The 19,858-nt window shown below is 36.8% G+C and overlaps 1 protein-coding gene across 22 annotated transcripts in view; it reads left to right on the forward strand.

The window, feature by feature from the left end:
• Positions 1-19,858, forward strand: part of CNTRL (centriolin) — a 102,386-nt gene that overhangs the window by 15,982 nt on the left and 66,546 nt on the right. For all 22 annotated transcript variants that reach the window (XM_063649877.1, XM_063649882.1, XM_063649886.1 and 19 more), the window contains 5 exons: positions 1,470-1,600; positions 3,003-3,144; positions 4,978-5,164; positions 14,425-14,618; positions 19,086-19,205. In XM_063649877.1, the coding sequence (XP_063505947.1) occupies positions 1,470-1,600; positions 3,003-3,144; positions 4,978-5,164; positions 14,425-14,618; positions 19,086-19,205 (774 nt within the window). The remainder of the gene's footprint in view (positions 1-1,469; positions 1,601-3,002; positions 3,145-4,977; positions 5,165-14,424; positions 14,619-19,085; positions 19,206-19,858) is intronic.

Below are 19,858 nucleotides of genomic sequence, written 5' to 3' on the forward strand. Positions count from 1 at the left end.
ATTTTTTGATTTGTGTTGCTTAACCAGTAAGTATAATGCAGATATTTCAAAACAAATCTGAAATCTGAAACTCTTTAGGTCCCAAGCATTTTGGATAATGTATAGTCAGCCTGTAGAATAGGAATGAATGGAAGGCAGAATGAACAAATGTAGACAATTCATGTGAGAACATTGGTGGTAGATAAGGAAGATAAGATGATAGCTTCATAGTAAAACAAGTTTAGTCCTAGGTGATTTATATAGAAGAAATCTGAACATATTGAATATAAGCTCTGGGCAGCAGGGAAAAATTATCTAGTTCATGCCATATTCCCATTACCTGGTACAATGCCTCATATGTAGTCAGTGTGTAATGAATATATGTTGGAAAATGACTGCTTTTAAACTTGAGGGGAAGATCCAGGAGGGAGAAAGAGGTTGAATTTGCAAGGGCATTGGGGGAGGAGGTGAGTGAGATCATGCAAGAGCGTAAGTACTTGATTTAACTTGAAAAAGAAGACATCCTGGCTAACATGGTGAAACCCCGTCTCTACTGAAAATACAAAAAATTAACCGGGCTAGGTGGGACACGCCTGTGGTCCCAGCTACTCGGGAGGCTGAGGCAGGAGAATCGCTTGAACCCGAGAGGCAGAGGTTGCAGTGAGCCAAGATTGCACCACTGCACTCCAGCCTGGCCAACAGCGAGACTTGGTCCCCCGCTGCCCAAAAAAAAAAGAAAAAGAAGAAAGCTATCTCTCTTAGTCTCTTAGTCCATTTTCTGCTGCTGTTAACAGACTACCACAGACTGGGTAATTTATAAAGAATAAAGATTTCTTTGGCTCACAGTTCTGGAGGCTGGGAAGTTCAAGATTGAAGTGCTGCATCTAGGGAGGGCGTTCTTGCCGCGTCATGACATGGTAGAAGGCATCCCATGGTGAGGCAGAGCAAGAGAGCAAAAGCGTGTGAGACATAGAGAGAAAAAGGAGGCTGAATTCCTGTGATAATTAATCCACTCCCAAGATAATGGCATTCATTCATTCCTGAGGGCAGAACCGTCATGACCTAATCACCACATAAAGGTCTCGCCTCTCAGAACTGTCACAATGGCAGTTAAATTCAACATGAGCTTTGGAGGGGACACTAAAACCATAGCACTATCTTTTGGAAGAAAGGAGGGGAACGTGAGGGAGAGGTATAGCAAAACTGAGGTAGAGGGAACGATAGTGCGGGAAATCTTGTTGGATAGTCTTGAGCTTCTTAGTATATAGACAATGTTGTTGTCCACTGAAGGGCAAGGAGAGTTTGGTAGCTTGAGTAGAGTTATTACTCCTAGTCAAGGAGAGCTGCATCAAGGGATTGTCCAGGAGAGCAGTAAGGGTATATTATTTTCTGATGACTGATCAAACAGCCCCTGATGCACATACGTAAATATTGTACTTTATGTCAAGTCATCTGTTGTGTAAAGTATTTATTCATTTGTTTCCAATTAGTATATCGAGAATTTGGAAAAATGTGTTAAACTTGAAGTACTGAATCTCAGCTATAATCTAATAGGGAAGATTGAAAAGTTGGACAAGCTGTTAAAATTACGTGAACTCAACTTATCATATAACAAAATCAGGTGAGTTATATAACGAAATCTTTAGGTAGCATTGCAGGTAGCTTTGTTAGAGAGGTAGATTAATGTTATCCACATTACTGAAAGAATCCTTTGACACAGAAACAGAAGATATTTTTATCTTTATTCATTGATCAAATGAATGTCTGTCTCTTCACATATGGTAGGTAACTGTGTATGTTTTGGCATTACTGAAGTACAGAATAACATCTAGCATTATCAAAGAGAGATATTTTTGAGCACCAAATTATATCTTAATTTCATTTCTGACAGGAAGTTTTCCCAGATATTGTCTATGATTTATTACCTTATTACATTAAGAATGTTGACATGAAGCAGAATGTTTTAACCCTGACATTTTGACCCCCAAGATGTTCTAATCTGTTTTGATTCTAGTGTTCTTTGCTCATTGCTACAAGAAATATGCTCTCAATCCTGTTTCCAATTCATAATAAATATTACTGTGAGAAATAAACATACTAAAACTGACAGTGGGTAAAACTGCATATAGAAAACTTGTTATAGACAAAATGATACAAGAATCAAATCTTGAAATTCTTAATATCTGCATGCTTTTCCCCCAAGTTAGACTTGGTAAATATGATGGCCAAGAAAATGACTAGCAATGGCAGAAGTTCTGATATGACAAAACTGAAATGAAAAAAAATGATTAATGAACCAAACCCTTATTATAAAATTTGTATAAAAAGTTGATTCTGATGAAAATATTTCAGCAAAATGAAAGTGAAAGTAGAGAAGTTTAGAAATATTTACCCAGTGTAGATAGAGGCTCTGAAGTATTTGTGCAGTATAGAAAATTGACCAAAGAATTAAATTGACAAATAAATTATAAGTGACTTGGGAAAAACCTTCATCAATCAGAATTCATCAATATGTGTGATAAATGCTTTATTTAAAAGTTCTGATTAAATTACTTGTATTCCTAAATAAAGTATCGTCTATGGGTTCCCATATCCTGCTGGCATAGCTAATGTTTTTATGATAACTTAAGACAGTAGTTAAGAACATCTTTTGGACAGGAATGTGGCAGATAGCACAGGGTGCTATTGAGTTTCCCAGCTCTCCACTAGCTGTTTGCTAGTACTGTTCACATTAGTCGGTGAGAATGCCACGGACACATTTTTCTTTTCTATGTTATGGAGTTGCAAAGTCTAATAATAAGATTGATAGGATTCCTGGGCATAGTAATAAAAGGTTGGCAGTTTAGCTGTTCTGGTAAATTTGGCTTTAGCTACTTTTCTCTGTTCTCATTTATGAAAAGAGTTGATAAATTATCATTATGAAAAGTAATCTAACATGGAGCTAAGGCTGTTTATTCTAAAAATACAATGGAGAGACTCTATAATTGTACTTACTAAATTTTATTTTATCCTTTGCTTTCCAGCAAAATTGAAGGCATAGAAAATATGTGTAATCTGCAAAAGCTTAACCTTGCAGGAAATGAAATTGAGCGTATTCCAGTATGGTTAGGGAAGAAGTTAAAATCTTTGCGAGTCCTCAATTTGAAAGGCAACAAGATATCATCGGTAAGTTATTCAAAATAGCAGGAATTTTTAGACTTCTTAAAAAATAAAATATTAAAAATATCTAAGTTTTTTAAAAATGGGATTTCTTCCTTTAAAGATTTTGCTCCTTTGACTAAACACTAGATTCAGACATAACCCATGATTTTCTAGATTAATTAAATACAAGCAGTCCTCATTTTGCATGGGTTCCGTAGTAACCTAGAGTTGACCTCTTAGCATTTTTACATTTATCGTTTCATGTAAACCTCATAACATTCTTGTTAAGAAGGCAGTACAAGGATTATTTTTATAACACTATGAGTTAGGTAGTAACAAGTAAGGTCTAGGACAGGTTAAGTCCCTTATCCACATTTTGTGCCAGAATCCAGATCACTGAATGCCTAGAAGAAAGTTCTGGGTTTTTTTTTTTTTTTTTTTTTTTTTTTTGACAGTATTAACTTGCAATTTCAAATTTACCAGTTTATTTTGATTATGATGTTAGGTGTTATAGGAGGTTGATCACTAGCTTTTTATAATAGGGAAACTTTGTTATCATGATTTACATATTTGGATGATGTTGTATATTTTTCTCTGGAATATAGTTTATAATTTTCTTATGGTATTTATTCACAGCTAGGTATTTAATAAGCATTTGCTTAGTAAATATGTTAGTTTATTTACATTTGTATTAAAATTGGGAAAATTGTGCTATAATTTAGTGAACATCAGTTGTAAAATAGAAAATGAAAGATGTGACTTCAAAGATGGGCCTCTATAGAATTGCCTTCCATGACCTTGGAGAATTCTTTAATCCCTCTAAAACCACTGTTTGGGGAAAATAATCCCTATACTGCCTCCTTTACAGGGGTATTATGGGGGCTCAGATGAAATGATAGATGTGAAAATGCTTTTAAAAAAACTTTAAAACACTAAATAAGTCTAAAGCTATATTCTTTAAGCCTTCACCAGTGGAGGCCAATAATAATAAGCAATATTCATTGAATGCCGTGTTGTTAACAATACCTATGCTTTCTAATTTCATCCTGTGACAGTCTAAGAGCCTCAGAGCCCAAGCCCAACCCCATGTTGTACAGCATCACCTTGGGGCTGTTGACGCTATGGGACGATGGGAAGAGGTAGCCATAGATCTAAAATTTGCCATAAATATTCCTGAAGTAGTTGGTCCTTAGATAGTGTCAACTTAGTGTCAGCTGTGCAACAGGAAAATCAATAAATATTTATTTCTAATTTTGTATGATGTCCTTACCCCGTTGATATTTGACATTGGCATTATGAAGAGTGCTGCACATTCACTTGGGAGAGAAGATTTATTTGTACTAGCTACTTGGAGTACTGTTTCTCAGCCTTTTTAGGTTGCGAATGAACTATCTGAATAAACTATCAATTATAGCACAGTTATCTGAAGATTTACCAAAATATTTTTTATAACCATTCTTTTTTTGATTTGTTGAATCAGTATAATGAAAAGACAAAGTTGAGAGTTACACAAACTTGAATTCAAATCCTGTTTCATTCACTTACAAGGCTTTGAGCTTTGGGCAAGTCACCTAACTTCTTTGATCCTGAGTTTCTTCATCTGTAAAATTAAGATGATACTTACATGATAAGTTGTTGTGAGGAGTCACAAATGAAATAGTGTATGGAAAATGCCTAATACTGCCCAAATACACTATAAATACTCATATACTCCCTTTCCTGACACCACTACTTTTGGGTAATTGGTTTCATGAATAGATTCCTTGCCATGTTAAATTTCCTTGATTTGTAACTTCCTTTAAGTATGTTATGATTTTTAAATTAAATTTTACCAATGCTAATGTTATATCATTTCAGCTCCAAGATATAAGCAAGTTGAAACCGCTTCAAGATTTGATTTCTCTGATCCTAGTTGAAAATCCAGTTGTGACCCTTCCTCATTACCTCCAGTTTACCATTTTCCACCTCCGTTCACTGGAAAGTTTGGAAGGTCAGCCAGTAACCACTCAGGATAGACAGGAGGCTTTTGAGAGATTCAGTTTAGGTAAGATTAAATTGAAAAAAATAATAAATTTGGGTGAGGGAGAAATTTATTTTCAGAAATTATCTAGAAATATGTATTATGAACTTTATAATGCTATTAAAATGTACATGGGAAATGGCAGCATAAATCAATTCAACAAATATTTACTGAGTGTGTACTGTGCACCAGGCAACTGGATTTGGCACTAAGGATACAATGGGAAGGAAGACATATGGTGCTGGCGTCCATGCAGGTTATGTTTTGGCAGAGAAGACAGACAAAAGAAAAACCAGATAAAGTAACAGGGGAACCCTCTTTGTGGCACAGAGGAATGGCTCTCTGAGAGAGTGACATTTAACCCGAAAGCAAAGAGAAGAGAGGGTTAGCCATGTGAAGAATGGCATTAAGGGGAGGGAACACCTTGTTCTTTGAGGCTCAAAAGACCCTGTGAGTTTAAGGAGGTGAAAGAAAATCAGAGTTAAATGTCCCTGACTGACAGCTTTGAAGAGAGTAGTGGTTCTCCCAGCACAGAGTTTGAGATCTGAGAATGGACAGACTGCCTCCTCAAGTGGGTCCCTGACCCCTGAGTAGCCTAACTGGGAGGCACCTCCCAGTAGGGGCTGGCTGTGATACCTCATACAGCCGGGTGCCCCTCTGAGACGAAGCTTCCAGAGTAACAATCAGGCAGCAACATTTGCCGTTCTGCAATATTTGCGGTTCCGCAGCCTCCGCTGGTGATACCCAGGCAAACAGGGTCTGGAGTGGACCTCCAGCAAACTCCAACAGACCTGCAGCTCAGGGTCCTGACTGTTAGAAGGAAAGCTAACAAACAGAAAGGATATCCACACCAAAACCCCATCTGTACGTCACCATCATCAAAGACCAAAGGTAGATAAAACCACAAAGATGGGGAGAAACCAGAGCCGAAAAGCTGGAAATTCTAAAAATCAGAGTGCCTCTTCTCCTCCAAAGGAACGCAGCTCCTCGCCAGCAACGGAACAAAGCTGGATGGAGAATAACTTTGACAAGTTGAAAGAAGAGGGCTTCAGAAGATCAGTAATAACAGACTTCTCCGAGCTAAAGGAGGATGTTTGAACCCATCGCAAAGAAGGTAAAAACCTTGAAAAAAGAATGCATGAATGTCTAACTAGAATAAACAGCGTAGAGAAGACCTTAAATGACCTGACAGAGCTGAAAACCACGGCACGAGAACTACGTGACGCATGCACAAGCTTCAGTAGCCGATTCGATCAACTGGAAGAAAGAGTATCAGTGATTGAAGATCAAGTGAATGAAATGAAGCCAGAAGAGAAGTTTAGAGAAAAAAGAGTAAAAAGAAATGAACAAAGCCTCCAAGAAATATGGGACTATGTGAAAAGACCAAATCTACAATTGAATGGTGTACCTGAAAGTGACAGGGAGAATGGAACCAAGTTGGAAAACACTCTTCAGGATATCATCCAGCAGAACTTCCCCAACCTAGCAAGGCAGGCCAACATTCAAATTCAGGAAATACAGAGAACACCACAAAGATACTCCTCGAGAAGAGCAACTCCAAGACACATAATTGTCAGATTCACGAAAGTTGAAATGAAGGAAAAAATGTTAAAGGCAGGCAGAGAGAAAGGTCGGGTTACCCACAAGGGAAGCCCATCAGACTAACAGCAGATCTCTTGGCAGAAACTCTACAAGCCAGAAGAGAGTAGGGGCCAATATTCAACATTCTTAAAGAAAAGAATTTTCAACCCAGAATTTCATATCCAACCAAACTAAGCTTCATAAGTGAAGGAGAAATAAAATCCTTTACAGACAAGCAAATGCTGAGAGATTTTGTCACCACCAGGCCTGCCTTACAAGAGCTCCTGAAGGAAGCACTAAACATGGAAAGGAACAACCGGTACCAGCCACTGCAAAACCATGCCATATTGTAAAGACCATCGACGCAAGGAAGAAACTGCATCAAGTAATGAGAAAATTACCCAGCTAACATCATAATGACAGGACCAAATTCACACATAACAATATTAACCTTAAATGTAAATGGGCTAAATGCCCCAATTAAAAGACACAGACTGGCAAATTGGATAAAGAGTCAAGACCCATCCGTGTGCTGCATTCAGGAGACCCATCTCATGTGCAGAGACACACATAGGCTCAAAATAGAGGGATGGAGGAAGATCTGCCAAGCAAATGGAAAGCAAAAAAAGGCAGGGGTTGCATTCCTGGTCTCTGATACAACAGACTTTAAACCAACAAAGATCAAAAGAGACAAAGAAGGCCATTACATAATGGTAAAGGGATCAATTCAACAAGAAGAGCTAACTATCCTAAATATATATGCACCCAATACAGGAGAATCCAGATTCATAAAGCAAGTCCTTAGTGACCTACAAAGAGACTTAGACTCCCACACAATAATAATGGGAGACTTTAACACCCTACTGTCAATGTTAGATCCACGAGAGAGAAAGTTAACAAGGATATCCAGGAATTGAACTCAGCTCTGCACCAAGCAGACCTAATACAGAACTCTCCACCCCAAATCAACAGAACATACATTCTTCTCAGCACCACATCGCGCTTATTCCAAAATTGACCACATAGTTGGAAGTAAAGCACTCCTCAGCAAATGTAAAAGAACAGAAATTATAAGAAACTGTCTCTCAGACCACAGTGCAATCAAACTAGAACTCAGGATTAAGAAACTCACTCAAAACCACTCAACTACATGGAAACTGAACAACCTGCTCTTGAATGACTACTGGGTACTTAACGAAATGAAAGCAGAAATAAGGATGTTCTTTGAAACCAATGAGAACAAAGACACAACATACCAGAATCTCTAGGACACGTTTAAAGCAGTGCGTAGAGGGAAATGTATAGCACTAAATGCCCACAAGAGAAAGCAGGAAAGATCTAAAATCAACACCCTAACATCACAATTAAAAGAACAAGAGAAGCAAGAGCAAACACATTCAAAAGCTAGCAGAAGGCAAGAAACAACTAAAATCAGAGCCAAACTGAAGGAAATAGAGCCACAAAAAACCCTCCAAAAAAAATCAATGAATCCAGGAGCTTTTGAAAAGATCAACAAAATAGACCACTAGCAAGACTAATAAAGCAGAAAAGAGAGAAGAATCAAATAGACACAATAAAAAATGATAAAGGGGATATCACCACTGATCCCACAGAGATACAAACTACCATCGGACAATACTATAAACACCTCTACACAAATAAACTAGAAAATCTAGAAGAAATGGATAAATTCCTGGACACATACACTCTCCCAAGACTAAACCAGGAAGAAGTTGAATCGCGGAATAGACCAATAACAGGCTCTGAAATTGAGCAATAATTAAGAGCCTGCCAACCAAAAAAACTCCAGGACCAGATGGATTCACAGCCGAATTCTACCAGAGGTACAAAGAGGAGCTAGTACTATTCCTTCTGAAACTCTTCCAATGAATAGAAAAAGAGGGAATCCTCCCTAACTCATTTTGTGAGGCCAGCATCATCCTGACACCAAAGCCTGGCAGAGACACAGCAAAAAAAGAGAATTTTAGACCAATATCCCTGATGAACATAGATGTGAAAATCCTCAATAAAATACTGGCAAACCAAATCCAGCAACACATCAAAAAGCTTATCCACCATGATCAAGTGGGCTTCATCCCTGGGATGCAAGGCTGGTTCAACATACACAAATCGATAAACGTAATCCATCATATAAACAGAACCAGAGACAAAAACCATATGATTATCTCAATAGATGCAGAAAAGGCCTTTGACAAAATTCAACAGCCCTTCATGCTAAAAACTCTCAATAAATTAGGTATTGATGGGACATATCTCAAAATAATAAGAGCTATTTATGACAAACCCACAGCCAATATCATACTGAATGGGCAAAAACTGGAAGCATTCCCTTTGAAAACTGGCACAAGACAGGGATGCCCTCTCTCACCACTCCTATTCAACATAGTGTTGGAATTTCTGGCCAGGGCAATCAGGCAGGAGAAAGAAATAAAGGGTATTCAGTTAGGGAAAGAGGAAGTCAAATTGTCTCAGTTTGCAGATGACATGATTGTATATTTAGAAAACCCCATCGTCTCAGCCAAAATCTCCTTAAGCCAATATGCAACTTCAGCAAACTCTCAGGATACAAAATCAATGAGCAAAAATCACAAGCATTCCTATACACCAATAATAGACAAACAGGGAGCCAAATCATGAGTGAACTCCCATTCACAATTGCTTCAAAGAGAATAAAATACCTAGGAATCCAGCTTAAAAGGGATGTGAAGGATCTCTTCAAGGAGAATTACAAACCACAGCTTAACAAAATAAAAGAGGACACAAACAAATGGAAGAACATTCCATGCTCATGGATAGGAAGAATCAGTATCATGAAAATGGCCATACTGCCCAAGGTAATTTATAGATTCAGTGCCATCCCCATCAAGCTACCAATGCCTTTCTTCATAGAATTGGAAAAAACTACTTTAAAGTTCATATGGAACCAAAAAAGAGCCCGCATTGCCAAGACAATCTTAAGCAAAAAGAACAAAGCTGGAGGCATCACGCTACCCGACTTCAAACTATACTACAAGGCTACAGTAAACAAAACAGCATGGTACTGGTACCAAAACAGAGACATAGACCAATGGAACAGAACAGAGCCCTCAGAAATAATACCACACATCTATGACCATCTGATCTTTGACAAACCTGACAAAAACAAGAAATGGGGAAGGGATTCCCTATTTAATAAATGGTGATAGGAAAACTGGCTAGCCGTATGTAGAAAGCTGAAACTGGATCTCTTCTTACACCTTATAAAAAAATTAATTCAAGATGGATTAAAGACTTAAATGTCAGACCTAAAACCATAAAAACCCTAGAAGAAAACCTAGGCAATACTATTCAGGACATAGGCATGGGCAAGGACTTCATGTCTAAAACACCAAAAGCAATGGCGACAAAACCAAAATTGACAAATGGGATCTAATTAAACTAAAGAGCTTCTGCACAGCAAAAGAAACTGCCATCAGAGTGAACAGGCAACCTACAGAATGGGAGAAAAGTTTTGCAATTTACCCATCTGACAAAGGGCTAATATCCAGAATCTACAAAGAACTTAAACAAATTTACAAGAAAAAAAAAAAAACACATCAAAAAGTGGGTGAAGGATACAAACAGACACATCTCAAAAGAAGACATTTATGCAGCCCACAGACACATGAAAACATGCTCATCATCACTGGTCATCAGAGAAATGCAAATCAAAACCACAATGAGATACCATCTCACACCAGTTAAAATGGCGATCATTAAAAAGTCAGGAAACAACAGATGCTGGAGAGGATGTGGAGAAATTGGAACACTTTTACACTGTTGGTGGGACTGTAAACTAGTTCAACCATTGTGGAAGACAGTGTGTGATTCCTCAAGGATCTAGAACTAGAAATACCATTTGACCCAGCCATCCCATTACTGGGTATATACCCAAAGGATTATAAATCATGCTACTATAAAAACACATGCATATGTATGTTTATTGCGGCACTATTCACAATAGCAAAAACTTGGAACCAACCTAAATGTCCATCAATGATAGACTGGATTAAGAAAATGTGGCACATATACACCATGGAATACTATGCAGCCATAAAAAAGGATGACTTCATGTCCTTTGTAGGGACATGGGTGAAGCTGGAAACCATCATTTTGAGCAAACTATCACAAGGACAGAAAACCAAACACCGCATGTTCTTTCTCATAGGTGGGAACTGAACAATGAGAACACTTGGACACAGGATGGGGAACACCACACACTTGGGCCTGTCGTGGGGTGGGGCTGGGGGGAGGGATAGCATTAGGAGAAATACCTAATGTAAATGAGGAGTTAATGGGTGCAGCACACCAACATGGCACATGTATACATATGTAACAAACCTGCATGTTGTGCACATGTACCCTAGAACTTACAGTATAATAAAAAAAAAAGTAAAATAAATAAAAATAAATAAAACTATCCAAAAAAAGAAGAAAAAGAAAATCAGACTGGAGGACAGCTCAATAAAAGACGTGTAGACATAGGTAGGTGTGAGATGGCACAGGGCCTTGGAATTTTGATTTTATTTCAGGTGCATTGGAAAGCCATTGACAATTTTTTTTTTTTTTTGAGACAGAGTTCTGCTCTTGTTGCCCAGGCTGGAGTGCAATGGTGTGCTCTCAGCTCACCACAACCTCTGCCTCCCAGGTTCAAGTTCAAGCGATTCTCCTGCCTCAGCCTCCCAAGTAGCTGGGATTACAGGTGTGCACCACCACACCAGGCTAATTTTGTATTTTTAGTAGAGATGGGGGTTCTCTGATTTCTCTGACAGGGTCAGGCTGGTCTCGAACTCCCCACATTGGGTGATCCTCCTGCCTCTGCCTCCCAAAGTGCTGGGATTACAGGCGTGAGCCACCGTTCCTGGCTGCCATTGGCAATTTTTTAAAAAGTAGCGATAGGACATCATTTTTGATACATAGTAGAGAATGATTTGGAGCAGGGAAAATGGAGATGAAGGGACCTGTTAGGAGGCTAGCGTAGCAATCTAGGCTGGAGTCTATGCCATACCATCTGAATACATCACAAGATCTTGAAATCTAAGCAGAGTCAGCCCTGGTTAACACTTGGATAGGAGTGATCCATGTTGGAAACGTTGATGGCCTGTAGTTAACATGCTGGATGTGGAAATGAAAGATAGATGGATCAGTTTTGAAGGTAGAAGCGGCAGCATTTTCTAATGGATTGGATAATTCCCAGGCTTTTGGCTCAAGTAAGTAAGTGGCTAGATGGTGATATCATTTATAAAAATGAAGAATTCAGAGTTTTATTTAGGACATATTCAGTTTGAAATGTCTGTGAGACAACTAAGTGGAGGTGTCAGAGTCAGAAATGTGAGTCTGGAGTTTAAAGAGATCTGGACTAGCCATACAAATTTTATGCTGAGTCACATCAGCATAAAAATGACATTAAATTGCATGGAAATCAGCTTACTCAGGCAGTGGTTGGGAGAAGGAAGAAAAGCAGTCCGCTAAGGAAGCTGAGAAAGGCCAGCAAGGTAGGAGAAAACCAGGAAATAGTGGGAAATAGCCCAGAGAAGTTTTCAAGAGAGGAAGTGGTCAACTCTGTTGAATGTTACTGAGATATGAAGTGAGAAGTAGAGAAGTGCTTTAGATTGGCAACAGGTGATAATGATCTTGACAGGAGTAGTTAAGGAATAGTGGGGACAGATGCTAGATTATAATGGCTTGGAGAGTGAATAGGAGGGAGACATTTGGCTGGAGATTTGAAATTTTCTCCCACAATGTCTGTTCTAGTACTTAATAAATAATTTTTTTTAAAAAGATCAAAAATTAAAACTGAAAAATTCACCAGTGGCTTCCAGACCAGGAAATGGGCAGAAACAACAAATGCAGTAAACCTCAAAGCCAGAAAACAAAAAAACAAATGAACAGAATATTCAAAAGTGGAGTGGAGGCCGGGTGTAGCGATTCACACCTGTAATCTGAGCACTTTGGGAGGCCGAGGCAGGTGGATCACTTGAGGTCAGGAGTTTGAGACCAGCCTGGCTAACGTGGCAAAACCCCATCTCTACTAAAAATACAAAAATTAGCTGGGTGTGGTTTTGGGCGCCTGTAATCTCAGCTACTTGGGAGGCTGAGAGAAGAGAATCACTTGAACCTGGTAGACGGAGGCTGCAGCGAGCTGAGGTCATCCCACTCCACTTCAGCCTGGGTGACAGAGCGAGACTCCATGCAAAAAAAAAAAAAAAAAAACCTAAAAGCAGAGTGGAGAAACAAGACATGGCTCAGTTCTTTTGGTTCTTGAGAAGACATGAGAATGAGATTAGAGAAAAAAAGGAAAAATCATCCCTTGGTAGGAGTGACACTTTCTCCTTCAGAAAGGAGCGAAGATATGTGCAGGTGTGGGTAGTTTTGTTGCTGTGGTGGTGGGAAAATAGGTAGTTCTTATTGATGAGGTCATTTTCTTAATTAAAGTTGAGATAATCAGGTGAGAGAGAAAATAGATGAAGGTGTATGGGAAGTTTGAGAAGAAAGAGGAAGGTATGAAATAGCCAATTTAGAGTGTTGGGAAATGAGCCTGTCTGTTCATTTGAAATTAGTTTTAGTCTGTTTTGACCTCCAAAAATGGCAATTTCATATGGTTTGATCCAATACTTGAGAAACGTGGCAAGTTTTTATTAGTTTGGAATCTCCCTAACTCAACATTTCTTATTCTGAAGTTTATGTTTTGGAATCATTAAAAATATTAATAATGCAAAGGAAAGTCATCTAGATAACTTTTGGGCGAAATGGTTAGACTACTTATGGTTCCTTCATGCCTTCAGATGTTAATTAGGAGACTTTAATGTGCTAGGCTCTTAGGATCTAGTCTAGGTGAGCCAGATAGATGTAGTTTCTGCTTTTGTGACGCTTTAGTGGGGGAACGCAGACAGCTAAGCTATTTGATCACATTTTACTACTCCCTGTGTGACAAGGGCCAAGCAGAGTTTCAGGGTAGCATGGGAGTATACCTCAGAATCATCTAACCTGGTGACAGGATAGGGCCTGGGCAGGCTTCTCAAAATATTTTTAAAAAACTTAAGACCTGGAGGATGCAAAATAGCCCAGTAGGAGGTAGAGGAAGACAGTTCTAGGGAAAGTGTGTGAATAAAAGCCTATAGGTGAGAAGAGGCATCACAAATCTGAAGAAATGGGATCACTTTAAGAAAGCTGCAGTAGAGTATGCTTGAAGATGAGGCAGAAGAGGGAGGTTGGGTCCAAATTATGAAGAGCTTTATCAGCTTTTCTCAAGCCTTTTGGATCTTATCCTAAGAGTAGCAGGAAGCCATTGAAGGATTTTAAGATAATACAGAATTTTGCAAACATGTTTGCAGCATCCTTTGAAATGTAATTACTAATGTCTGATAAACTATTGCATGTTTTTCAAAGGTCACCTAGAAAAAAACTCATTTATCAGTACACTAATTGGATTAAATACTTGGAAGTAAAGTGTTATCTTTTAAAAATGTCATTGAAATGATGCCTTCTTGCCTCAATTTCAAGATCAGGATAGTCTTTTTTCCAAAACCATGGTGGCTAATTTTAAAAGTAGAATTGTATTTACAATATTTTTAGACTTTTTTCACTATTGTTTGAGAAATATTCTTACCTTTTTAAAAATAGGAAATATAATGATAAATAAACTATTAAATTTTCATTGGCAGAAGAGGTAGAAAGACTGGAAAGAGACCTAGAAAAAAAGATGTTAGAAACTGAAGAACTTAAGAGCAAACAAACAAGGTTCCTTGAGGAAATTAAAAATCAAGATAAATTGAATCAATCATTAAAAGAGGAGGCCATGTTACAGAAACGGAGCTGTGAGGAACTCAAGAGTGACTTAAACACAAAAAATGAATTGGTAAGTTCATGTTTTACATTGCTTTGGCTGTATTCTCTTAAGACAGATAATTCTTTGCCCTTGGGTCTAAAAATACAACTTCCTGACCATATAATGGGGAAGATGTGGTTTAACAGAAATATGTGGAAAGACTTATGAATTGTAGTTGACTGTATACTAGATAATATGGCTTCCCAAAAGACTAATGCTATCTTGGGCTGCATTATGTACTCCTAGACATTTGTATTTTTTAAAAACAACATTGTAGGTGAGGCTGTTCATTGGCAAAAACATTTAGAATGCGATCTGGCAAAATTATCCCAAATTTTGTGAGTTATAGGTCTTTTTGGACATGGAATCCATCTTTTATTACTAAGATAAAATAACTTTATAATACCTTTATGCTGATTCCCTGGTGCACGTTAGTCAGCCCATTGAAAACCTTGGCAAAATGTCAGACCTTAAGACTTTCCACTATCCCAAAACTATGAATTGTAGTTGCCTAGTTTTCTCTTTTGCTTATTTATAATGTTATTGATATGTTTGTGCTGTGAATAAATGTTTTGTAAACTGTCAGAAGTTTTTGCTTTTTTTTCTATACCTATTTTTGTTAGAAGTCAGCCTGTGCTCTTCTCTGTGTCGTGATGTTATTTTTATCATTAACCATTTAAAAACATGTTTATGCCAGGCGCCATCACTCATGCCTTTAATCCCAACACTTTGGGATGCTGAGGTGGAAGGATCACTTGAGGTCAGGAATTCAACATCAGCCTGGGCAACATAATGAGACCCTGTCTCTACAAAAATAAAAATAAAATAAAAACACATTTATATACAAAATTAATGTGTGTTCATTGTAACAAATTTAGACAACACAACTGTATTTAGCAGAAATCAAAGTCCACTCTTCCCTACCCCATTCCCCAGATATTAATATTTTGTTTTCCATGCTTCTTATACAGTATACATGTAATTACATAATGTATATATAATTAAGCATGTTATACCTTTGAATATTTTTGTAATAAAAAAAGGAATGTTACTGTATACAGTAATTCCTCTGTATCTGTGGGGGATTGGTTCCAGGACACCCCCATGGATACCAAAATCCATGGATGCTCAAGTCCTTTTTGTAAAATGGTGTAGTATTTGCAAGTGACCTTCGTACATCCTCTAGTATACTTTAAAATCATTGCTAGATTACTTATAATACCTAAGACATTGTTAATGCTAATAAATATTATATTGTTTAGGGAATAATAATTAAGAAAAAATATCTATATGTTCAATACAGATGCGACCATCCTTTTAAAAAAATATATTTAATCTGTGTTTAGTTGAATCCACAGATGCAGAACTCACAGATATGGAGAGTCGACTGTATATTATTATTCAGCATCTTAACTTTCACAAAACAGCATACATGGACAACTCTCCAAGTTAAAAAATATATGTACATGCATAGATAAAGCCTTCTTACTCTTTTTAAAGTCTATGTTGTGTTCCATTAAATGTATTCTTCATAATTTAGTTAGCGTATTCCTATTGATGGATATTTAGATTGCTTTCACATTTTTTGCTATTAGACAGTACTACAGAGAAAATCTGTGTGTGTGTGTCTATATATACCTTATGCATTCATACTAGTATTTCTTTAGCATAAACCATTAGAAGTGGAATTACCATGTAATTTGCATTTAAAATTTTGATAAATGTTAATGTACACTTCAAAAAGCTTCTAACCAATTTACATTTCAGAAGGGAAGAAAATACCCAATTTCCAACTGGGTACTATTATTTTGAATTTGTACATATGGTAGAAACAAATGGAATCTTGTTTTAATTTTGAATTTTTATAGTTGTTGGACAGTTGAGTATTGCATATATGTTTATTGGCTATTTTGTATTTCTTCTTTAAATTGCCAGTTCATATTGGTTTTGCCTATTCTGTTAGTCCCAAGGACTATTAGATGCCTAAAATAATTCCGGGTCTTATTCTAAGAGCTTATATTTGAAAAACATTTTTATTATCTTTTGCAGAATATCTAATGATAATGTCATCTGTGATTATGTGAAGTTTTCCAGTTTAAAAAAGTAATTGCTTGTGCATTAGGCCAATTAATGTATAAAAGAAAAGTAGCATTGAAGTAAGTCTTCTGGTGGCCATTTAAACCCTAGTAGTCCTGTCCTGCCACCAACAAATATTAAGCAAATTTACTCTTTGTCCTTTTGCAAATTATTTAATTCCTGTGCTTCAGTTTAGTTATATTTAAAATGAGGATTATTTACCTGTCCTGCTAGCCTCACAGAATTGTGAGGATTTAATGAGGTGATAATGAAAATAATTTGAAATGAATCAAGCTAAGTAATGGAAGGTAGTAAATCTATAACTCAGAATGACAATAAAATATGTCCATGTAAGAATAATGCCAATACTAAAAGCCATGTCTTCCTATGGTAAGTTGTCAGTAAAGAGCAACTTGTATTACTACAGTTTAATTCTCCAGGTGACGGTATCTGTTTGCTTCTTCTTTTAGCCCTTGTCTTGGTTTCTTGCAGGCCCTTTTCTGCTGATTCTTTATTCTTCCTTAAAGGTAGTTCTTCCAAGCCTGAATTGTACACTGTGTTTTTCAGGGTTTGCATGATAACTTGCATTAATATGCTTGCTTACATTTTAAGTTTTGAAACTGGCTTGTCTTCTTGGGAAATGTGGTTGTGTGCGTATGTATTATTTTTTTTTAATCGATGTTTATATAGGAGAGCAAATTTGAATGTGGGGGAAAGAATTATTTTTCTGATTGGTAAATATGTTACCTGTAGTCAACTCTTGATTATCCAAAGCTAATACTGTGACTAGCCTACTTTCCAGTTCATTTGACTTCTATTTTGCTTTTATTCATGCATTTCTTCAACAGACATTTACTGAGTGCTTACAATATGCTAAGCCTGGGGCTTATAAAAGGCACAAAAGTACTTTGAAATGCACAGCCTATTTATTATTATTTGCCTGCAGAGATCAGTTCATGTATTCTCTGTGATTCCAGTCACATTTGCCTGTTGTTTGCCACTATTGCCAATGAGTTTTGAGGAGAGAACCCAAGATTAGTTGACAGTGTTGATTGTGAGTTGCTTTCTTGAGACTCGGAGACTTACGAGCATTCAGTGAAAATATCAATGTGGGTAATGTGCTGGACACCCTGCAGCAGTACATCGAAGGCAGCATGGAAGAATAGGCAGTGTTGGATTTGAAATCAGGAGACTTGGAATTGAATTCTGCCTCTTCCACTACCGGCTGTGAAATTGGGCAAGTTATTTAACTTCTCTGTGCAACTTTTATCATCTTATTGGGTGGTTGTGAAGATTTAGTGCAATAACCTATGTAAAATGCTTAGCACAATGTCTGGCACACATTGAGTATTTGGCTCAATGTTACCCATTATCTAGGCTATTACTTCCATTTTGATGGATAATCAGGAGGTGACTGTGAGCTAAATCATGCACGACTTTGATTTCCTGGGCCTTGTAAAATGTTTGTGTTTGTTTATGTTTTATTTTCTTCAGCTTGCATTTTTATATTAATGAAATTTTTCTGCATGTTTTTTCTTTGATATCTACCATCAGATACTGGCCAAAAAAAGACAAAAATCACTTAGTGGATCTTTGAAATAAACTCAAAGTTTGGTTTAGTAGAAAGGAGCTAGTACTAGTAGTTAGTTAATAAAATATTTAGTTTCTGACACTGATCTAATATGTAACTTTTGACAAGTCAGTTCACCAATCTGAGACTTAATTTCTGTATTTATAAATTCAGAGAATTAGATTGGATCATTTGTCTTCTCCAAGCTCCAAAAATTTCTAAGAATAAAAAGTTATAGTAGAATTACTTTATTACAATTAAATATTACATATTTGGATCTGGTTGAGCTTATTCACATCCCTTATTCTTTATTACAAAGAATAATGTTCTGAACACTTAATACTACAGCAACAACAGTATGACAATTAAAACCAAGCTCTTATTTTCATCTTTCTCATTCTTCTTTATTTCTCTGCAGTTAATGTCAGTTATCATTTTCCCTTATGATTTGAAACTATTGTTAAAGTCGGAAAGTCAGTTTAAGAAATTAGTGCTAATTATTGGAAAATCAGGAAGCAGGTATTTATTAGGCCAGTTACACAAAAATAATTGATACAAAAATATTTTCAGGTTTAACAAATTTAAGTGATTTTTAAAATCATTATTCATTATATCCTGAAGCAGCATATAAACTTCAAAGGTCTTTTACATGATCTCTGATGAAATAATAATTTTTTATTTCATTTTTTATAATTTAGAAGTATGATAAAATGTTCTGAGTGTTGTGCAGCTTACTGTGGAGTTTTTAAACATATATAATTATTACTTATGATGAGAACTTACCATATCATCACACCTTTATACTAACTTACTGATCCTATATGTTGTCTCATATCAAATTGGGCCAATAGCTAAAACAGAAGACCATAGAACTAACACGAGCATGTCAGAAGCAATATGAGCTGGAACAGGAATTGGCATTTTATAAAATTGACGCTAAATTTGAGCCACTAAATTATTATCCATCAGAGGTGAGTTATTTTAATTTTTTAGTAATCCAAAGTTAAAGCCCACATGGGATGGAATGGGGGAGGGCAGGTGGTGAGGACATGTAAGGGATTTCATCAGATATCATTCCACTTTCTTGTTATGAGAGGATTAAACTGTATTTTGGTTCAATCTATGACTTACTTGGCTCAGGGAGTTAGAACAGAATCCTAAAGAGGTAAAAAACTTCAAAAGAATCTTTGCCCATAGTCATATCCATTACCAAAAGCAGTCGTCTGACTCGCAGCTATCTTTCCCAGGTGTATGAGTTGATCAGCTCCCTTAAATCCAGACTTCTGAGAAAAGTGCTTCAGTACCATGGAATAGTCATCTCCTTACATGGTTTGTTCAGTAATTACTGGGTGCAGTATTAGTCAATCATGATTGGTACAAATGCCGTAAATGTCACTGCAAGTGAGGAAATGCCAAACTTCTAAGACCCAGTAATTCCAACCAATATCATATGATATTTCATTTTTAAAAATTCAATTATAAAAATGTATTATACTGATGGCTACACACCATGTATTTGAAAAAAATATTAGACTGAGATTTTACTTATATGAGCCAAGAAACCAAAATAAAACACCCATATTTCTAATTTGAGAGATCAAGCAGTGCTAAAAATCACATAACT

The sequence above is a fragment of the Pongo pygmaeus genome, chromosome 13 (genome assembly GCF_028885625.2).
Source record: "Pongo pygmaeus isolate AG05252 chromosome 13, NHGRI_mPonPyg2-v2.0_pri, whole genome shotgun sequence".
NCBI classification, from domain to species: domain Eukaryota; kingdom Metazoa; phylum Chordata; class Mammalia; order Primates; family Hominidae; genus Pongo; species Pongo pygmaeus.